Source organism: Diabrotica undecimpunctata, chromosome 2 (genome assembly GCF_040954645.1).
Source record: "Diabrotica undecimpunctata isolate CICGRU chromosome 2, icDiaUnde3, whole genome shotgun sequence".
NCBI lineage: Eukaryota > Metazoa > Arthropoda > Insecta > Coleoptera > Chrysomelidae > Diabrotica > Diabrotica undecimpunctata.
This window is the reverse complement of record NC_092804.1, coordinates 43,153,266-43,174,296: the sequence shown is the minus strand read 5'-3', so window position 1 is coordinate 43,174,296 and position 21,031 is coordinate 43,153,266. Positions and strand designations below refer to the sequence as shown.

At 32.2% G+C, this 21,031-nt stretch overlaps 1 protein-coding gene across 9 annotated transcripts in view; it reads right to left on the bottom strand.

Annotated features, from left to right (window-relative positions):
• Window positions 1-21,031, bottom strand: part of LOC140434462 (uncharacterized) — a 271,759-nt gene that overhangs the window by 39,047 nt on the left and 211,681 nt on the right. For 8 of the 9 annotated variants that reach the window (XM_072522754.1, XM_072522752.1, XM_072522748.1 and 5 more), the window contains 2 exons: window positions 14,948-15,104; window positions 30-237 (listed from right to left, as the gene is read on the bottom strand). In XM_072522754.1, the coding sequence (XP_072378855.1) occupies window positions 30-237; window positions 14,948-15,104 (365 nt within the window). Of the gene's footprint in view, window positions 1-29; window positions 238-10,949; window positions 11,067-14,947; window positions 15,105-21,031 lie in introns of those variants that run through there. The other variant, XM_072522756.1, reaches the window with a different exon arrangement.

Below are 21,031 nucleotides of genomic sequence, written 5' to 3'. Positions count from 1 at the left end.
TTATATGTGAAAATATAAATAATTTTTACCTCTTGACTTAAATGATCCGTGCACATCGGTGGTAGATTCGTCAACAAAGCGTGGATATCTTCGGTTCGGAAGCTTTCCATGTCAGCCTCTGCCAAATTTGCGTCCATATTTTTCGAGAAAGCGTCGTAATAGTTGAGATCGCCGGCTTCGTATGATTCGGGTAGAGATAAAATACTAGTGTGGTTATTGGTTCCTCCATCTCTATACCTGAAACAATAATAATTATTATAAATGGATGATACACAGCATTTGATTGTTATATGATGTGTGTATACCTATGTGTAAATTTGTATTTTGTTTGTAAACATGCAGAATAAATGTTTTATTTTTATTTCTAATTGGGAAAAATAAAATTGGGCGTAAAAGTGACCCAAGGCCCTTCTGAACCCCCAATCGAATTCTTATAAAATCGCCAGATGTTTACTGTTATCACATAATTCGGCTAAAGAAATAAGCCCACAGTAAAAAAGCGGACATCATACACAACCATACAATTATTGAACTTGAATTTTTTCGTTTTTAATTTACTTAAATATATAAAAAAAGTTATAAATATATAATATTAATATGAATACACATAGACATTAGTTATGAAACATATTTCGGGATGTTTGTTTAATTTATGTGTTTTTATAAAAAATTAATGAAACCCAAAATTAGTTTGGTAAACGTTTATATTTTGTTATATATTTTAAATAGATAACCACTGCAATTTGGATTTAATTAACATGTTTATATCAGCATATTATATTTATTAATATTCTCGAATATAAAATGATAAATATTAAAGTTAGATTATTGGTTTTGTTAACATAACTGCTTGATTTTCAATCATGAATATTATATAAGAAATGACATATATAAATAAATTATATAAAGCAAAATTTATTAGAATAGTTGTCATTACAAGACATTCAAGAACTGCGCACCTTTTACTAGAAGAAGTAACACAAACGACAAAAGAAATGTTCTCATGGGTTTCAAAAATACGACATAAGGTCTGAAACTATTTTTTTCTTGTGGCACGTTGTACATTCATTGCTATATATTTTTGTGGAAATAACCACAATAGTTTTTATTAAAATTATATATTTTTTGACGTTGCTAATTAAAGTTCAAAAATCGTTTTCAATTATTTTTATTTGAACACAATTATCGAAAAATCATCGAAGACAGAAAAGTCTCCGTCTCTTACAGAGTGACCCGAAACGGCACTAAACAACTCGCCCTAGCACCTAAAAATTTCCGAACCAACTGTCATGTGGCAATAACTTGTCAACAGTAAAAAACACCCACGATAATAACAAGGTTAGCGTTATAGAGTCAAAATTCCAATAAGTCGCCCGCATAACAGCAAAATCCAGGAATATCCACACAATCTTCGTCAGAGCTTTTACAAACTCTGAAACCAATAATTACAACGAGAAACTCAGGTAGAAAGAGGTATGTATCATTTTCTACGGGAATAAACAAATATGCGCTCCCTCTTCGGAGCGCATATTTGTTGAGAGTAGTACATCATCCTCTTCGGATGATGTACTACTCGAGATGCCGCCAAACTGGGCATTACACACAGAAGGCACACAAAAGATCACAATCTGCGAACAACATCATAATCATGATTCTTTTTAACGTCTTCCCTGATAAAAGAATTATGACGGAGCTGTAACGAATTTGCTCACATGTTTGAACAAGCAATTTCATAATCAGCCAACAATAATAGAGTTTACCAAAATTTCTATTAAATCCCCGTTACACCAATCCATAAGCAAGGTACCCCCTAGAGGGCATCCATTCTTTTGAACCCTAAACTCTCTGTCCTCCTACCGATCTCCGTCGGCAACATGCTTCCTTAAAAATGTAACTCTCCCGAATACACTCAAGAGTATTGCTAACATACAAAGGAAAGCGGAAGTTTAGTTTTCCAATGTCATTGTACAATAAAACCTGCCCTAAGTAAGGACATAGCCACAGCTATACTAGATGCGTTTACTAAAGCAAACGGAACCGTCTCCGTTGTGATGTATCCGGAGCAGTAATCTTATTGCATGAGCCTTTACAAATCAATTCTCCAACTTAATCCAGTTAAGGATTCCATTATTCGAAGGTGTTTGAAAAAGCTTAAAACAAGGACCCCCTTCTTTATCAGCCACTCCCGATTACTCATCTATTTCAAAAGCAAATATTAACCAGAGCCGTCGGGAACTATTTTCGGACCGAAAATGGAAATATCAAAAATATAGTAGTCAAAGATATTAGTTGTAGTACAATAACATTTTTTAACGACTAAAGGTAGTACATATTAACAAATCAAGTGGAAAACCCTGAAACCTGGCGCCACAAGTCTGGCGATATTATAAATAATCCATCAGGTTAATTTAAATTACACTAACTTAATATCTCCATCCCGTTTGATTCTGATAAAGCTTTAAGTTTCGAATGTATTCTAGTATTTGTGTGATGCTAAAGAGCAATCCTTGTTTGCTGGTATAAGTGGCATAATGCAAGATTAATTCTGCTATTATTGCGTTTTTCACCTCTCTCAGTATCATTATATATCGCTCGTCAAAACTCTAGCCCATTCAAAGGTAACCGCGTATAATTAAAATTTTATATGGGTACTACTGATTGCTAATAACTAAGATTCCCAGAAAGCATAACAGCATATCCCAGACAAGTTCTATGAAATTAAGGTCAGGACTACGTGCTGGCCAGCTCATTGTTAACTTCAAAGAGATAGTCTCAAACTTCTCGGGCTGCATAAGATCTAGCATTATCGTACACATTAACAAAAAAAATTTCGTGAATATCAGTACATGTCTCCACACACCATAAGCAAGCCTGCACCAAATAAAATGGTATTCGTTATTTTAAATTGTGCATATCGTTCATTGTATCTTCTAAAACATAAACTCATTGTATGCCAGCAAAAGCATGAATTATCTGTCCACAGAACTCGTTTCTAATAAGATTCAACCTTCAATTTATAAGCTCTTTACCAAAATTTCACCGTGCTCTACGTGCATAGTTCCTTCTAGTCGACGCAACGTTGTTGTACTATGCTCAGACGTAATTTGTATGGCACTTGTGTTTTGAGACTCAGATTGCAACCGTCGGTTTGTTACAAATTGTTGTCTTTTGTGTCTTGCCCATCTCTTCTGGTATTATGTTCTGATATTCAGTTACCCTGTATCGTTCAATCATTCGCGATACTGGGGACGCATGGCGATGTATGGGACACATCGAATTTTTCAGCTATTCTGCTATAACTCCAACCTTCTTTGTGTACCTAATACGACGGCAATCCGCAGGTGTTATATTTCTGGATACTATCAGTTTAAACAAAAGAATTCCGAAACGCGTAACCATCAAACCTTAAACTGACATAAAAGTCGATTTACCATTAATGGAAATTTTATTGATAATGATAAAAATTCAACAGCAAAAAATTATCAAAGCCGGTTAAAACGCCTTTTATTATTAAAAGGAATATTATACAAGGGACTTTTAAAATATAGTAAAATACTGTACAGTTGATTTAAATTGTTGATAATTTTCTAAAAATATTAATTGGTGCGTTAAGTTCTTGGAGCAGTGTATACATTTTATTGTTGAACAAGTAATGACTAACATTTCTAGACGTCTCAGCTATCATTATCTTCTTAGCTCTTTTAGTGATACCTTTTTTCAGGTGAGAAGTCAATTCTAAAACCTTTCTAATTTATCATCATTTTCTTTGCCTTTATTCTTGTGTGGGTTGCCTAGGTTAATTACATTTCTCGTTAATTACACTTCAATTAAGTTTCTATCTAGGGATGGGATATACACCCGTCTAGGAAAAAAAAGAGGTGAAAACATTTATTACTGGTATTAAAAGGTTTAACGCTTTACGGGGGGGGGGGGGGGGGTACATCGTTAATGAAAAGTACATGGTTTTTCAGGATAATAAGTTACCCCAGTTTTAAAAATCTAAATTAATAGTAAAAAAACTTTCGCTTCAAATAAGACAAATTTTTCGGACAAACAAATTAAATTTTCTGCATAAACAATGCAAACAGATAAATATTTTTTATAAGGTATATTCTAGCTGTCGAGAGCAACTGACGCAACTACTAATCAATCAATTTGACCTCTTCCATGATAAAGTTAAATAAAATGATTTTGCATTATAATGTAGTAGCCTGTAGTTGACCGATAAATGTTAAATTAAAACTGCCTGGTTTTGCACTTTGCAGTTACAGTATTGTTCTGAAGCTATTTTCTTGTGTCATGTTAAACTAATTACTATTTAAATGGGAATAAGCCACAATTAAAGGTTAAAGTACATTTATTGACGTTTCAATTTCCACTTCGGAAATCGTTCTCAAAATACAAACATATAAATAGTAAATTAAACAAATTTTGTTTTTTTGTTACTTGGTGAAAAATTCTTCTAATAATTTAATTTTATCTGACTCATTTATATTGACAATTCAGACATACATTATACATTTTAAAGTAGACGACTTTAAAATGATATTGCCAATATTATTGAGTTGCGTTCCTGGGACGGCTTTACTTGTAAGATAGTTCATTCGATTACATGAAATCAACTTTAACTTGAGAATATCCGTCAGAAAAAAGCATAGCATGTAATTCGTCTTTAAAAAGACAAACACATGCCATGATGACAGTAAATTTTTATAGATGACAAGTTTTTATATATCTGTATCTTGGATTGATACAACACGATGTCAATTTTTTTCAATTTTGACATTTTTACACATTAATAATCAACTTTTATCACTTTATTTAAAGGAATACACCACAAGGTCCTAAACCATTTGCTAATAGAGACAGTGACCTTTAAAAGAACACCAAGTCCATTTTCACTTAGAGGTATAGAACACCATGTGGTATGTGGACTTACAGTTTTATCCTTCTACGCATGTGAATTACCGCCGCACATAGTGTTGCGTATCTTTATGATGGTAACAGGTAGACTGTTCATCATCATCAGTGGTATTGCAGCTCGTTATGAGCCAAAGCCTTCTTCAGAACAATCTTCCATTTGCCCCTGTCTCTGGCAACTCTTCTCCATGCTTTAACTCCGATGGATTTTAAATCATCCTCTATGTTATCTCAATACCTAAGTTTTGGTCTTCCTCTGGCTCGTCGACCTTATTAGTGTTTTATATATGGTAAGTTTAATTTTTCTGGGTAGCTTTGGGGCCATCTGTTTCCTCAAGCCATAATAGCACTTATTGGCAAGCACTATTCTTCTTTTAATTTCTTCGCTGACACTGTTGTCTTTAGTCAGCAGCGAGCCCAGGTAGACGAAGGTTTCCACACCTTCCAGTTGCAGATCATCAATTAATAGTCTAGATATCTGGTTGCCTGATCTAGTATATTACATATACTTGGTTTTCTGTGCGTTTAATTTTAATCCCATTCTCAGTACAGACGCCCTTAGTGATCGAAATGCTTCGATCAGAGATTCTGTGGACCTAGCAATAATGTATATGTCATCTGCATATCCGACCACTTGTACAGATTTATTAAAGATGGTGCCATTCGTATTAATATGGCACTCTCGAATTACTTTTTTTAGTGCAAGGTTAAATAAGAGACACGACAGTCCATCTCCCTGTCTCAGTCCATTTTTACAATGGATGGGTCTTGAAAAGTCGTTTTGGATTCTACACTCTCTAAACTTGTGAGTGTAAGTTCCGTTAATTGAACAAGATGAAGCGGCATTTGAAATTCCACCATAGCCTGTAGAAGTTTTTGTCTGTTGACTGAGTCGTATGCAGCTTTGAAATCGACGAATATGTGGTGGGTGTGGTGGGTGTCGACTCCGAACCGAAGCGTTTTCTCAAGAATCTGCCTGACTGTGAAGATTTTATCCGTTGTTGATTTATTGGGTCGGAAACCGCACTGGTAGTTCCCAACTATTTGTTCAGCATATGGGATCAATCTTCTGTACAATACGTTGGACAATACTTTATATGTCACGTTAAGTAGGGTGATGCCTGTATAATTATCACACACCATCATATCTCCCTTTTTGCGAAGAGGATACATTACACCTAATTTCCAGTCCGCGGGCGTTTCCTTCCGTTGCCAGATTTCGGTTACTAATTTATGCATGTATTTAAAAAGGGTGTCACCACCATTCTTAAAGAGTTCAGCAGGAAGATTGTCCAAGCCGGCTTTGTTATTTTTCAGTTTTGAAATGGCGTCTCTTGACAGGTAGACAGGTAGTGATCTAATAATAGTACTTTTGCCATTTATGATGTGTTTACAGTTGTTTGTTACTGATAATAAGAATAATGAACCATAATTATCGTGGGAGAAAGATTCTTGCACTACTGAAAAATTTCTGCGAATCCTTCTACTGCATTTACAGGTAAGCTACCTTTTTTGCTCATTATTTTTAAATTATTAAAAAACATAACCTCAAAAAGTGATTGTAGTGATTTGATACCAACCTTAGACTAGCTTATTATTAAATATATTTTACAAACCAATATTATAAGCCTTGTTTTATTTCAGAATCAAATAATACACCAAGCAATAATGTTTTAAATGAAGAGCATATTATTAGAGATGCCTTGAGTTTTGATGAAGAAGATGAGTCTGATATAGACAAAAGTTATGATGAACTACTCATGCTGGAAATGAAATCGGATCTGCATTACTGAAATGGTCAAATGGTGTTTCTTTTGCATACTCAATAAGTATCCTCAAGTAAAAATCATCATTCAGAAGTTTCTACTAAACGGTCACACCCACATGGAGGCGGACACTGTCTATGCGCTGATAGAGCGAAAGAGAAAACAAAAATTTCTATTTTAACGCCCTGGGACTGCCAGCAGTTAGTCAGACAAACCTCAATGAAATATATCGTACATAATATGAAACTATAAGATTTTACAAATTTTAGGTCTTTGTATGATGTCAAAACATCTAAAAATTTGCCTTTGATTAAGAAAAGAGACATTAACAAAAAACAAGTTCTTATGTCAAACTGTGTTTAACTGCAAGTAAATGAAAACAGCATGGGAACTCTGTTTTTGAAAAGTAATTTTCATGATGAAAACCAGGAGATTGACCTTGTTAGATTTCGAAGGTAACATATAGCCAAAAGATTTGCAACTGGTATCACAAAGTCCAATACCTATATTACAACAAAAGTATAATGATCTATTGGCATTACTGCCATATGTTCCTACATTTTGCCATGATTTTTATAAAAACTTAAAGCACACTAGTAATACTAATAGTGACTATCCAAAAGGAGACTTATTTGATGATGACTGAGTGGATTGTACCTAAAATTCCATTTTGGTTAAATACATAGATATATTATTTGTATTTGTAAAGGTGAATTGTACGGTTAAATAAATTTTGTAAGTCAAATAGTGTTGTAGTTGTTATTGAATACCCCATACTAAATCTTACAGTACAATAACTTTATTAGAGGGATATAAACCCATGTCCATTAAAAGGGTTAAAAAACACAGGCAAAAATTTGTTTTTTAATTAGAACAAATGAGTTATGTAAATAACAATAGATAGAATGTTTTATTAAAATATTGTTTCACTAAAAAAAAGTTGCTCTCTAATATTAACTTAAATTATTTAGAACATTACAGTAAATAATGCTTAACTGTCCCGTACCTGCCTTGTAATTTATTGACTCTTTTTCTTTATTGTTGTGACACATTTCCAAAAACAATCTTTTTTATGAAACTATTTTCTTGCCTTAAAATACTGACATTTGGGTAGTCAAAATGCTGCCCAGTTTTTAAATTGTGGTCAACTGCACACGTATTTGTCTTTTTTGTACAGTCACTTTTTTTGTTGTTTTATTCTCTATTTGAGCCATTGTGAAGTTTGGCCGACATAACAACTCTGACATTCCGAACAAGGCAGCTTGTAGATAACATTAGTTTTATAAAAGAGTTGGAGTCCTGTCTTTTACTTTTGAAAACTGTTGTCAACGGGTTTGACAAGTTAAAATGTGTTATAGTAAATTAATAAAAATGAAATACCCATTAGAAAAAATTATTAAACAACTTTAAAACCAATTCCGTTTAATCCATTTTAAGTAATAGTTTACAAACAATCGGATTGGCCTTATCTTGGGAAATCCTTTGAAGAAAGTATTTTTATAAGTACATATTTTATGTGATAATAAAGATAAAAGATTTCATAACTTTTTATATTTCTAAATAATCCTTATAAAATATCTTTAAATATTTGTTTTGTTTCACAGGAACACTTTGACAAATTGAATAAATTTACACACCACACATCTCACCAATCACGTAAGTGACAAAGTACATCCAGAATTGTGGGACACATTTACATAATGTGGTAGTCCTTCATGGTAAGTAAAAAGAGTCGAGGTAATGCAGTTTTTAAATGTGGATGATGCATCCTTGCCGTATGAAAGATGGGGCAAGGATGCATCATCCACATTCAATTTTGCTCCACATGTGCATCCACAATACCCCAAAATGTTCTTGACAACAGGCTTACTATTTGCCTGTGTGAATCAAAGTGACTAACAACTGTCAAAATTGTTTGTTTTGATTTATTTAAAGTAGTCTTTATAGTTGCATTGAATGGACAGTGTACAATAGAGTTAATTTGTGTTTGTTTCCATGGCAATTAATATTAAATATACCGTTTATAAGTGAGTTATATAATGGTTTTAATGGTAGCGAAAAGTTTTAACAGGACGACAAAATGCGTACGTATGTTATGATTTTTATGTTCACTAAACCAAGCATAGCTTCAAAAACTAGTTTACAATTTATTGTTGGTGTATGTTACTAAAACAGTGATAACTAAAAAAGTAATATTCAAATTTTCTCCCATCTGCCATTTTCTTATACGTATTTCGGACTATTGCTTTACAAACCAATACAAACAGAATTCCAGATTTAGTCGATTTTTGTGTCACTACTAAGGGAATTCCATCCAAATTTCAAGTAGCACTATGTTGTATTAAACTCTCATCCGACCACTCACCAAATATAATTTCGATATCTATGTATATATCTATGTATCGTATATTTCGATTATGTATCACCCCTCGTATTCACGATTTATACACTTTTATAAACCCGTATCATTATCACATAATTATGTCATACGCCTTTTTCATATTTTACACCTTTTTTGGTAATTGATATGGTTTTGCCAAGGTGTAAACATTTGAAAAATGTATTCTGGTAAAATTTGGGAAAACGTGATTTATAATGAATCGTAATTTAATTTCTGAGTTGGACTGTGCAAAGAATTATAGCTGTAGTTGAAGAAGGCCATTCACAGCGGTTCGCTTAGAAAAGAGTGGGTGTTTCTCAGAGTGATTTCTCATGGATATGAAATAGGTTTCTGGAGACAAAGTCGATACAGAATAGAGGTCGCTCTGGTAGACCCCGAGTAACCAATGAGAAACAGAATAGATATATCAGAATTTCCATTCGGAGAAATTTTTCTGTCTGTACCAGCACTCCAAAGAGATTTCAGGCATAGTTACCAATGAGCAACAAAATAAAAAAAGCAGAATTTCCATTAGGAGAAATTCTTCTATGTCTATACCAACCCTCTAAAGAGACTTTTAGAGAAGAAGAATTTTAGAGTCAGGTTTGAGGAGGCGTCGACCAAGAGTTCCTCAGCTACAACCTAGACATGTTTTGCATCGTCTCCAGTGGGCTTACGAACACATACAGCTCGCTCAACAGTTTTGAAATTTTGTACTTTTTTTAGACGAGACCAGAATTTGTTTAAATAGTAATAGCCGGCGAATTCGTGCCACCAAAAGGTGCACAACTAGCATATGCCCGTCCCATACTTCCTTTCGCTGGTGGCAGTGTTATGTTTTGGTCAGGTATTATGGCAGGTGGACGCATGGACGCACGGTTGTTGACAGTACTCTAATACGCATAAAAATTACCTGAAACATTTATCAGCAAGAGTACTAACTTTAGAAGGCAAAACGGTTACTCAACCCTCCTATTCAATTAGATAGATCATACCCTCCAGATAAAAACCTTGATATTATGAACGAGATACACTTGTAATTAGAACCTACATAACAACTTGAAGTATCCAGTAGACTCTACTGGTTCATAAGTAAAAGATTACAAATGACTCATAAAACCAAAATCTTTTTTTATAAATCAGTCATAAAGCCAGTGTGGAGTTATGGAATCCAACTATGAGGATTAACTCGTGAATTTCAAATGACAATAATTGTTAAAGAATACAATTTCTAATTACCCACAAAAATATTGCACAGAACCTCACGAGACCTCAACCAAATCCAAGACTAACACACACTGCCAGTGTTACCTTACAAGATTTTTAAATTGAATTAATTATTAGTTATTTATGAATTTATTTTATTTTACTAAGTATTTATTCTATTTTTTGAACATCAGAAGCTCAGAAATATTTCTTATTAAAATTAAGAAACAATAGGATATTTTTCCGTTCGTATATCGATGGCTAATACTCAAATTTTCATAGTATGTTTTACTTGCAAATCTAATATAATATACCCTATTTTGAAGATCAATCGATGGGGTCAGGTATTCTCATTTGAAATATTCAAAACACTCGTCATATAAAAATAATTTTTTTATGAATATGAAACAATTGAAATCAAGATCTGGGTATAAAAAAACCATTTAGAATTTAGACCATAATAAAAATTTAAATATAATATGAGTTGTATCCTAAAAACTTAATTTAGTAATAGTAATTGACATTAATAATAATTTATTGAATGAGATAACCCAATTGTAAACATACCACATACACTACAGTCCAAATCGCGTACACACACGCACACGCACCCTACGTAAATTGATAAAAAATACTATGTAAACTCTTTACGTTTTGGCTATAAGGAATATGTTTACCTTTTCTTGTTCACCCCGCCCATAATCAATCACTCTTAAACTTTTCTAAAATCATTTAAATTTTATACTACACAGATCGTATTGAAGTTTCGTACTAAGGATGTGATGCATCGTCTCTTATCAGCATTATATGGATGGAAACCCAGAATTTATAGACATATAACCTTCATAATAATGATATGATTCACACAAGTATTTTTACGTAAATATCACAATAATTATTATAAAGACAATCATGTTTGTGTTTATACCGACAATGTAAAAGATAGTTGACGGTTTCTTAAAAGTTGGGAAATATCTTCGAAATAAATATATACTGCTGGACAAAAAAAATTGTTTTGGGTTGGGAACTAGAGAAGCAGTTTTTTCATGTAATGTTTTGCTACAGAAATATCGAGATAAACGTAAAATATGTCTTCGCTGTTTATTGATTATGAACAAGTATTTGATGCAGTACATCATGACGAGTTAATTACAATATGAAGAGATAAAGGAATTGATAGCCTCGACGTCAGGATCATTAAAAAATTATATTGGCATTGACCGTTCGTATTAATGGGTAGACAGAAGAGTGTAAGATTCTAAAGGGAGTCAGGCAAGGTTGTGTGCTATCCCCACTGTTGTTTAATTTATGTTTAGAGAGAATCTTTAAACATGCTTTGGACAACTTGGAATATGTGTAAAAATTAATGGAAAACTGATAAATACCATCAGCTACGCAGATGATGCAGTTATATTGAGCGATGACTTAAAGGGTTTTAAATGTTTTTTACAGTCCATTAACACGGTGGGACGAGAGATGGAACTAAAAATTAACAAACTACAAAACAAAAAACTGACAACTTCGTACTTGTAACTTAATTGGAAGTTAATAATAAATAAGCTAGTATTGATTTATTAATGGTTATTTAATTCTACAAATTTGTATCAACTTTTAAACTTCTTTAGTAGAATATTTAAATAGTTATGAATATTTAATTTTTCTGTTATATTTGAATTAAAATGAGTTAATATTATGTACAAAGGAAGACCGATCGTAATGCAAATTGAGCCGACCAACATAAGTGTGATTCCACGTTAATAAAAGCTGTGTTAGAGAATGCTTTTAGCACAGATAAATACAACTTCTATAGGAACCAGCATCATTCAAGACGATATTGCGATATTTTTAATTTGTCGAAAGGATCAGGAGCTGGCAAAGGCCAAAATGTAGTTTCTGTAGGACCCTTTGGGCTAAGTCAACGTAACGAAAGAAAAGAGACTGTTTAAAAATTGAATTCGCAAATGAAGAACAGCTTGTAACCATAAATACCTTTTTTGATCTTCCTCTAAGACGATTGGCCTTACGAACAGAACTATAAAATTTTCTAATGCACCACAAATTAAAAAAAAATTCAACAACAAAAACCAAAAAATATCTATCATCTTAGCCTGGATAGCAATACAATAAGTGTGATGACAAGGTAGAGTAAACACACGACCAAAAGGATCAGCGAGATACAGGTATATTTTTACAGTTTGCAATCGTAAAATTTCCTTCATCCTCAACCACAGCTCCTAAAAGGTTGTCCTCAAATTTGGCTCTTGTAGATTTCGTATTTCAACGTGTACTTAATTCTCTTAAACATCTTTTACTCCCATTGGCGTTTTGCTTATTTTGATTAATCTCCATTTGTTCAGTTAGCGGCCAAGAAAATCATTCATTCACACGCTGCCAGATCTAATCGTATTACAGAGGAGAGAGCAGATTATTCATTTTAGTTTTCCACGCCATTTTTCACGCAGCTTTTCCAATTTTTACTGTTTATTTATTAAACATTACTAAAATATAACATAATTTTATTAAAAATGATCCACCATGTTTCAAAAGTCTTCTTGCGAGTGAAACATGAACGTGTCTACAAAAAATCTGGGATTTAGGAAAGGCTTTGGCACTAGAGAGGCATTATTTACTGTACAAACAGTCATAGAACTGTGACATATTAATTTGTCTAGTTAACTTTGAGAAAACCTTCGACAAAATACAACACAGAAAGCTTGCAAACATACTACGAAACACAGCTGGGGAGATAACGCACATCCTAGTTAAAAAATATAAAGCAGTGGAGTGGAAAATAACCATAGAACTCTTTAGAACTGTTGAAGACAGAGTAAAATGGACCGTGATAAATGCCAATGTCCTTAAGAAATGGGGCATACTAAGAAGACGATTCTGATCTAAAGATACCAGAATTTAAATTAAAATGTCTGCATCTTTCAACCACTCCATCGAGCCAATCAGTATTTCTCACATTAAAGGACTACACCCATAACAGCTTAGTGACCTTTTCCGTTAAAACATGACATTCATTTCATACACTCTATCAAGAGCCCATTAAAAAATGATGTAAAAATAACTTTTAAAAAGTTATCGGAGAATAACTTAATGAGCTTTTCTTTCATCAATAGAGTATCCGAAGATACCCGTATATCTCCTTAAAGAGGATAACGTATCCATTTGATCGATCGAGATATAATAGGTTTATCGGGATATAAGTCCTTCCAACGATAAATGAAGTTGTTTAGATGCTTCGTAATATCCTTTTTATTTTTTTCACAGTAGACGCAGTTCTCCTAAGAATTAACTGAGTTTGATATTAACTTTTGTAATAATCTTTGTTTTAAGAGTTACAGAAAGACTTGCAGGTATGACATTGGTGTTATTAGGAATTTGTCATCACTCAGCTTGATATAAAATAAAAGTACTCCGCATTTCAGTAGCTAAAATCTATAAAATAATTACGCGTAAAAAACCAATCACATGAATGAATTTCATAGGCGGGGCAATATGTATATTTTAGTTGTAATACGTACTATAAAAAGAACCGCAAAGCCTTATTATCATTATGTAGTCAGAGAACGACATAAAATCGCTGACATACACACACCGTATTATTTTAAGTTGCAATTAGTAATTAGATATATGCAAAGCGGTCCGTTTAATTGCTTATCTTTCAATAGCCGGCAAAATGCATGATTTAGCTAAGAAATATTTTCTACTCATTTCCATGATTAATGGCATATGGTATTCTCACCGAAAAATTAATAAACTGTCGTTACTATAATTAAAATAATATAAAATAAAATGATCTTTTGTAAATACTATTTATTTAATTAAAATCATTTTCCCTACTTTTCATCTCTTTTTTCGAATGGGCATTTTTGGTCAATTACGTTAAAAAACATTAATTTTAATTCATGTCTGTGGAAACGAAAATACAAATAATACAACCCTGAATCGTGCTTGTGTTCATCCTGGCATCGCTGCGCTTCTATCATCCATAAGAAATACATGGCCCTATCTCCGCAATGTTATTTTCTTAACGTGGAACGCTCTATAGTAAACATTATTTTCTTTTTTGTATAGATCGATTCGTGTAGAAAACATTTCGGATTTAATCCCGCTATTAGTTTTATTAAAGGTAGCACAAAAGTGCTACGATATCTGCTGCCAAATATACAATTTAATAATTAATTAAAGAAAACAAGTGGAGCATTTAAACTGGCTGAAAATTCTTCAGGCAGACGACAAATTCAAATTGATGAGATACTGCAACAAAGTCGAATGCGTAAAGTAAGTACATGCTTTTTACTTGAAGAACGCGATTCTAACGATTGATACAATTATGACATATATTGAAGAAGTCACGGATTATCCCAAATTTTCTAGTATTATACTATGAAAACTTCTTAAAGAAGTGGGTCTCCAGTATGAAAAATATAATAGAAAATTTATTTTAAGGAATAAACACCAAATAATTTTTTAAAGAAGAACTATTTACGAAAGAAGAAATAAGTCAAGGTCGAAAATAGCCAGATATTATTACCTAGACAAAATGGAGGCCACACTCTTTTTAAATACTGTCTAGACGAAGAGAAAACAGTTGATTTGATCATATAATTTTAATGTTGTTATTTCGTATCTTATTAAAGTAATAATGGACTTCAAGTCTACTTACCCGTAGTCGATAAACCATTGGTAGTCAGAATTGTCTTGTATGAAGTCGATGTCTTGGGAAGAGGTATTGCTGAGGTAACTGGCTGATCCATGATGATTGCTGTTGCAGTCGGAATCCGGGCTGCCCCGGATTACCCCAACCTCGGTCATTCCTTTACCTGAAAGAAAAGAAACAAATTTTATATACTATATTCTGTTTACGGAGGTTTGTTGTTATTAATATAGCAAATTAGGTCTACTTCTAACAGCGTTTCATCTACTTAAATAGAGAATATATAGAGACGCTTATTAGTCTACTTAAATAATTAGGTAATAAATAACCGTCCGGAGATAACTGACAGAAATATAAATCTTTATTAGAAGGTTTTAAGACTATATACAAGTACTAGATCGGACTAAAAAGTTTCATTTCTTTCGATTCCAAGTTGGCATTTATCTTTATCTCCTACAGAGATAATCTTCTAAACCTTAATATTTTAATTTTTTTGTTACCAAATATACTTTATTTCATTTCTATTTTTATCAAAATTTCATCTACTGGCGCATAAAATTGTAGACATTATTAACGCATTAATGCCCAGCGTTGCCTTTTCGCAACAGTTGATATAGCTCACTATGGCGTCATCTTTTGGAAAATGACATGACTTATTTTAGCAGTCAAAGTTCAGATTTATTTCACAACAGTTTTCTATGTATATTTGAATGGGAATTGGTGGCAAAACTTAGGTTTCTATTAACAGATGGCATATTGAAAGTTGTAGGTTAATTTTGACTTATGTGAACACGTGTTTTTAGTTAGTAATAAGTCGTTTGTGTATAAATTAACTGGATAAAAATTTGGTTTTTGGTAGCAACGTATTGTTAAATCATTGAAAAAGATATATCTATCAAGTAAGTGCTATTATTTTACCAGTGCTAGTTGGTACAACTGTTCAGTTATCAGTGCTGCGTTTTGGCAACACTGGGCGCAAGGCATATTATTAGTACATAAAATCATTTTTGTTCTAGAAGTTGGAAATAAAATGTCAAATTAACTTGGCTCGATCAGTTTTGGCCGTAGTAAGAATAGTCGTCCTAAAAAAAATCAAGAAGGCAGAAGGCGGAAAAAGAATTAAGGGCACATCAAATTATGTCCTTGCTGAAAAAATCGAACCTTATGGAGTCCGCTTCCAGTGCAGATGTTTTCCTAGCACCTCCTGACCCAACTGAATTAACTGATGAAGATAGTGGAGATGAAGATTGTGGAGGAACATTCAATAACCTAAAGAAAAATATGTTAGATGCGGAACCAGAAGCTGTAATTCACCAAGAAGAAGAAAGAAGGCCAAGAAAATATAAATCTATATAAAAAAAAACAGCTCTTCAAAGTGTGACACAAGTTCAGGAAGAAGAAGATACGGAAGAGATTGAGATGGAAAGATAAATAGAGACATAAAATGAAGAAATTTAAGATATTCAAGTGTCATCTACTGAGATTCGTGCAAAAGTGTAACTCTCCTAACACGGAAATGGATTCAGGGAGATTTACTAGATAAAAATTTCCTTTATTTGGATATTGAACATAAAAAAATTCAATGGAAAACGTACACTCCTTCATTTTATTCACGACCACTCACTACTTTACAGATTTTTTTTTTCAATCAAGAGCTTTTAACAAATATTGTAAAGAAGACAGTTCGTTACGCTCTTCAAAAAAGTACTACTTTAGTATTTGAAGTAGACGAGTTAAAAGCCTTTATAGGGATTTTACTAGTTAGTGGGTACAGCACGAATCCAAGAAGACGCATGTACTGAGAAGAATCTGATGACGTTAAAATATACTGATTTCAAGTAACATGCGTCGTAACCGATTTGAAATCATTATAAGATTTCTTTTATTTAGAGATATCCTAAACATAGATCGTTCAGAAAAAAAACATACAAAATTTCTCCATAGCTTTTAAAGACTCCGCAAATCATTTACTGAATACACTGTATAGGAAACCGAATCTGGCGTGGATGAGGCCATTATACTATACTACGGGCGTCATGGTATGAAAAAACATATCAAAAGTAAGCTCATATGCCATGGGTATAAATAGTTGTGTTGGAATAAAAAATCTGGTTACCTCATAGATTTCAATATTTATCAAGGAGCCAAGGGAAAACTGCATAGGAAACCGAATCTGGCGTGGATAAGGCCATGATACCATACTATGGGCGTCATGGTATGAAACAACATATCAACGGTAAGCCCATACGCCATGGGTGTAAATAGTTGTGTTGGAATAAAAAATCTGGTTACCTCATAGATTTCAATATTTATCAAGGAGCCAAGGGAAAATCCAATGAATACAAAAAAGAATTTGGTCATGAAGGTGAAATAATATTGCAGTTTGCTCAACTTGTTCCTAAAATTCAATGCGTTAAGGTTATGCATCATTGCTTAACTGCTGATAATTATTTCACCTATATGAAACTAATTGATTTTTTAACATCGAAGGGAATAGGTTAGGTAGGAACCGTACAATCAAATAGAACAGAAAATTGTCCATTTATTTAAATGTTTAAAAAATCCATTCGTGCAATTCATTAAAATTGGTACGACGAGAAAAATACGGTGCTTTTATGTGGATGGAACGACAACAGCATAGTTACTTTGGCATCGAATTACCATAAAAAGACGCCAGTGTATCAAGCGAACAGATACTTACTCCTTTGTCCAAACATATAACGAACATTATATGAGGAACTGATCGGATGGATCAAAATGTTGCCTATTACAGAACAAATATAAGATCTAAGAAACAGTATTGGCCTTTATTTATCTGGGGTCTTGATGTCTCCATACAAAATGCTTGGTTAATTTACCGTAGAATGAGACATATTATCCCTGAACAACCCGAAATGGATTTGCTGCAGTTTCGTCGAAATATAGCCAAAGCGTTGTTGACTATATTCGAAACTCCTCCAAGAAGACCTGGTTCATCCCAATCTTCCATAAATAACATTACACAAGATGTTCGATTCGACAAAATCGGCCATCTTATTTATACCCAAGAAAAACGAACCCGATGCGTCCTTTGTCACTCAACAACCAATAAAAAATGTATTAAATGTAAGATTGCCTTACATGAAAAATGTTTTATAAATTTCATAGTAATACGCAATAATTGTTATTTTAATGTCAGTTTATTTAAAACTCTTTTATATGATTTAATAAAACATTGCAAACAACGTATTTAAATTTTTTTTTACATCCTAACTGCCCAGTGCCAATTATCAAAAAAATTTAAGTTTTTCATTTTTTAAACATATTATTTGAATACCCAAGCATGAATGGGTTAAATAGAAGACGTTCAATATAATCAAATAATATATTTTTCATAATTGACCTATTATTTTAATAACTATGATACGACTTATTGGTGTAAATCTAGGAAAGGAATTTTGAAAAAACTCGAGCACTCATTTCCGTATACATTCAAACGCTAGTGTCATGCTTACGTTAAATTGAACAGTTTGCATTTTTTTCTGAAACTATTTTCTTGTGGCATGTCTAAGTTACAAATTGTGTTTATACGGGATTAAGCCACAATTAATTGTAATGCAAATTACATTTCTAAGTGAAAATTTTACGTTTCGTTTTCCACTCAGGAAGTCGTATTCAAAAAAAGATTATTTAAGAATTGTGTTAAAAAAAACTGCCAAAGTTGTTAAAGAGTGTTTGTCAGAAATGGTTGAAGAACTGTTGGAAGATCAAGGAAGAGATGGTGCGATAATTTAAACAATGCAGGAGGCTAATATTAAAGAAGAAACATGTCTTAAGAGCCTATAACATATAAGTCGAAAGGAGAAGAAGAAGAAGATATACAAATGTCACAATATTATACTTATTAACAACTTTCTCAAGTTTTAATGCACTTTTTAGTTTGTCGTTTGTTTTTACCTCGTATATATACTACTTACATATTCTGAACGATTAAAGGTTATAAGACATACAATTAGTTTGCCCTTTGTCTCTTGGCATTGTTTGTTACAATTGGCACTACTTGAGATTTTAAAAAGTAAATAATGTGTCAAAGTCCAAGCGTCATAAGCTTATTTATGTTCTGATTTCAATCATGTGTTTTTACAAACGTATTATCTTCTAAAAAGTATGTTATATTTTACTGTAAGATTTTTTTTTCGAGTGAAAATATAACTTAAAATTTATTTGTCCTAAAATGTAGTACAACTAACATCTGATGATGTGTTAATTGGTACAAAGGCAACACCACTTTACAAAGTTTTAATATTAAACGAATAAAATGATATATATATATATATATATATATATATATATATATATATATATATATATATATATATATATACATCCCACTATCGTTTTAAGCTCTTTTCACGTTGCAGTCATTTAGCATCACCAAGAAATGCTATCATTTTCTATTTACAAGTCGTGTATGTTCGTTTAGTGCACCTTTGTAGGCTTGGCACCGTTGTCGGTTTTTCAATAATCCGATTTTTTTATAAATTCAATTTTTTACATCAAACCATCATTTTAACATTGGGAGGTAAAATTACTGTATTTGGTATCATTTTAAAGCCAATAGATGTTGCCAGTGTTAATACTTAAATAATATTTGAAAACAAAAAAAGTATCGATCGGTTTTGGGTCAAGTTCAAATGAACACATTGAAACTACCTGCCGACCGGCTGGGGTCAACCAACTAGTTTTTTTATATCAATGTTCAGTTGTTATATTTATTCAATTTAGATATTTTTTCCCAGAGAGTTGTGTAGAGGAATATTTTACATATTTCCAAGCTGTTTAATCGAAGCTATCAGTGAATAGTTTAAGATAAATATTAGATTTTTATGGGATTAAGTCAAAAATATTGGTTGTGATTGGGATGAGAATCACATTTTTATTTATTTAATGTTTAACATTTTGATTTCAATTCAGAAAATCGTTCTCAAAAAACGTTTTTTGTACAAAATGTGTATACACATTTTTACATAATTTGTACAATAAACAAGGTTAAATATTGGAAATCGTATCGTTAAATATTAGTTAATTAAAAATGTAATTTTGAAAAAGACGTACAGTTGATTTTGCTTTGTTTTCTTAAACAATCTTAAAAGGCAAAATAAAAAATTTTGCTTATAAAACGTTTTGTATACATTCTAAAGAAAAATAATTTAAATAAAAGTTGTAGACCATAAAAAGTTTTCTATGTAGAGAAATACCAAATTTAAATACATAAATAATTGAGATAATTCCAAAAAACCATAAACTCTAAGATAATATATGTTTGTAGTAATTTATAAATGTTAATAACTCTGTTTTGTGACTAACGACAGATAATATAGCTACTTGAAATCATGGCAATTGATGAGTTATTAAAGTGTGCTAAATATCAAGCAGATCAAAAAATATTTTACAATTTATTCAATTTGTTTATCACAGAAAGCAATTATTTAAACAACTGTACTTGTCCAAACTCGTATGACTATAAGTATTTTGTAACTTGCAATCGATTCTTTGCGCTTTCAGTTTTAGGGTATATTAAAAAAACTTTTAACATATTATTAAATTTTTTATTAAAAACCAGTTTGAATAGGGGACTTTTTAGTTTTTATACCACTTAACGTTTTTTTAGTTTCTTTGACAAGTGAGGATTAGGTTATTTCTTCATATGGGCTATGAACAATTGTCTAGTCAAGTCAACACTATTATAGTAACCTATACTTTTCCAGTAGTCATGCAGACGGTTCATTTTAATTGTCCCCATATGGAACTTAAGCTCGAGAAAAGTCTTAAATTCTGTTTGTGTTGTCTCTTTCCAAAACGCAATCCTCGATTTTTCTGAACGACTTTGTGCAAGTATTTTGTCAGTCACTTCCACCATTCATTTAATCCACATCGTCCTCGCCCGATGCTTCTAACAATGATTGTAATTCAGCAGTGGTCAATCTACGTTTATGTTCACATCTACCTTTTTTAGATGTCGAAGGCATATTATTTACATCCATTTCTTTATAAATACTATAACTCACTTTTACGGAGGTAATTAACAATAAAAACGTTCTACTGGAAACTATC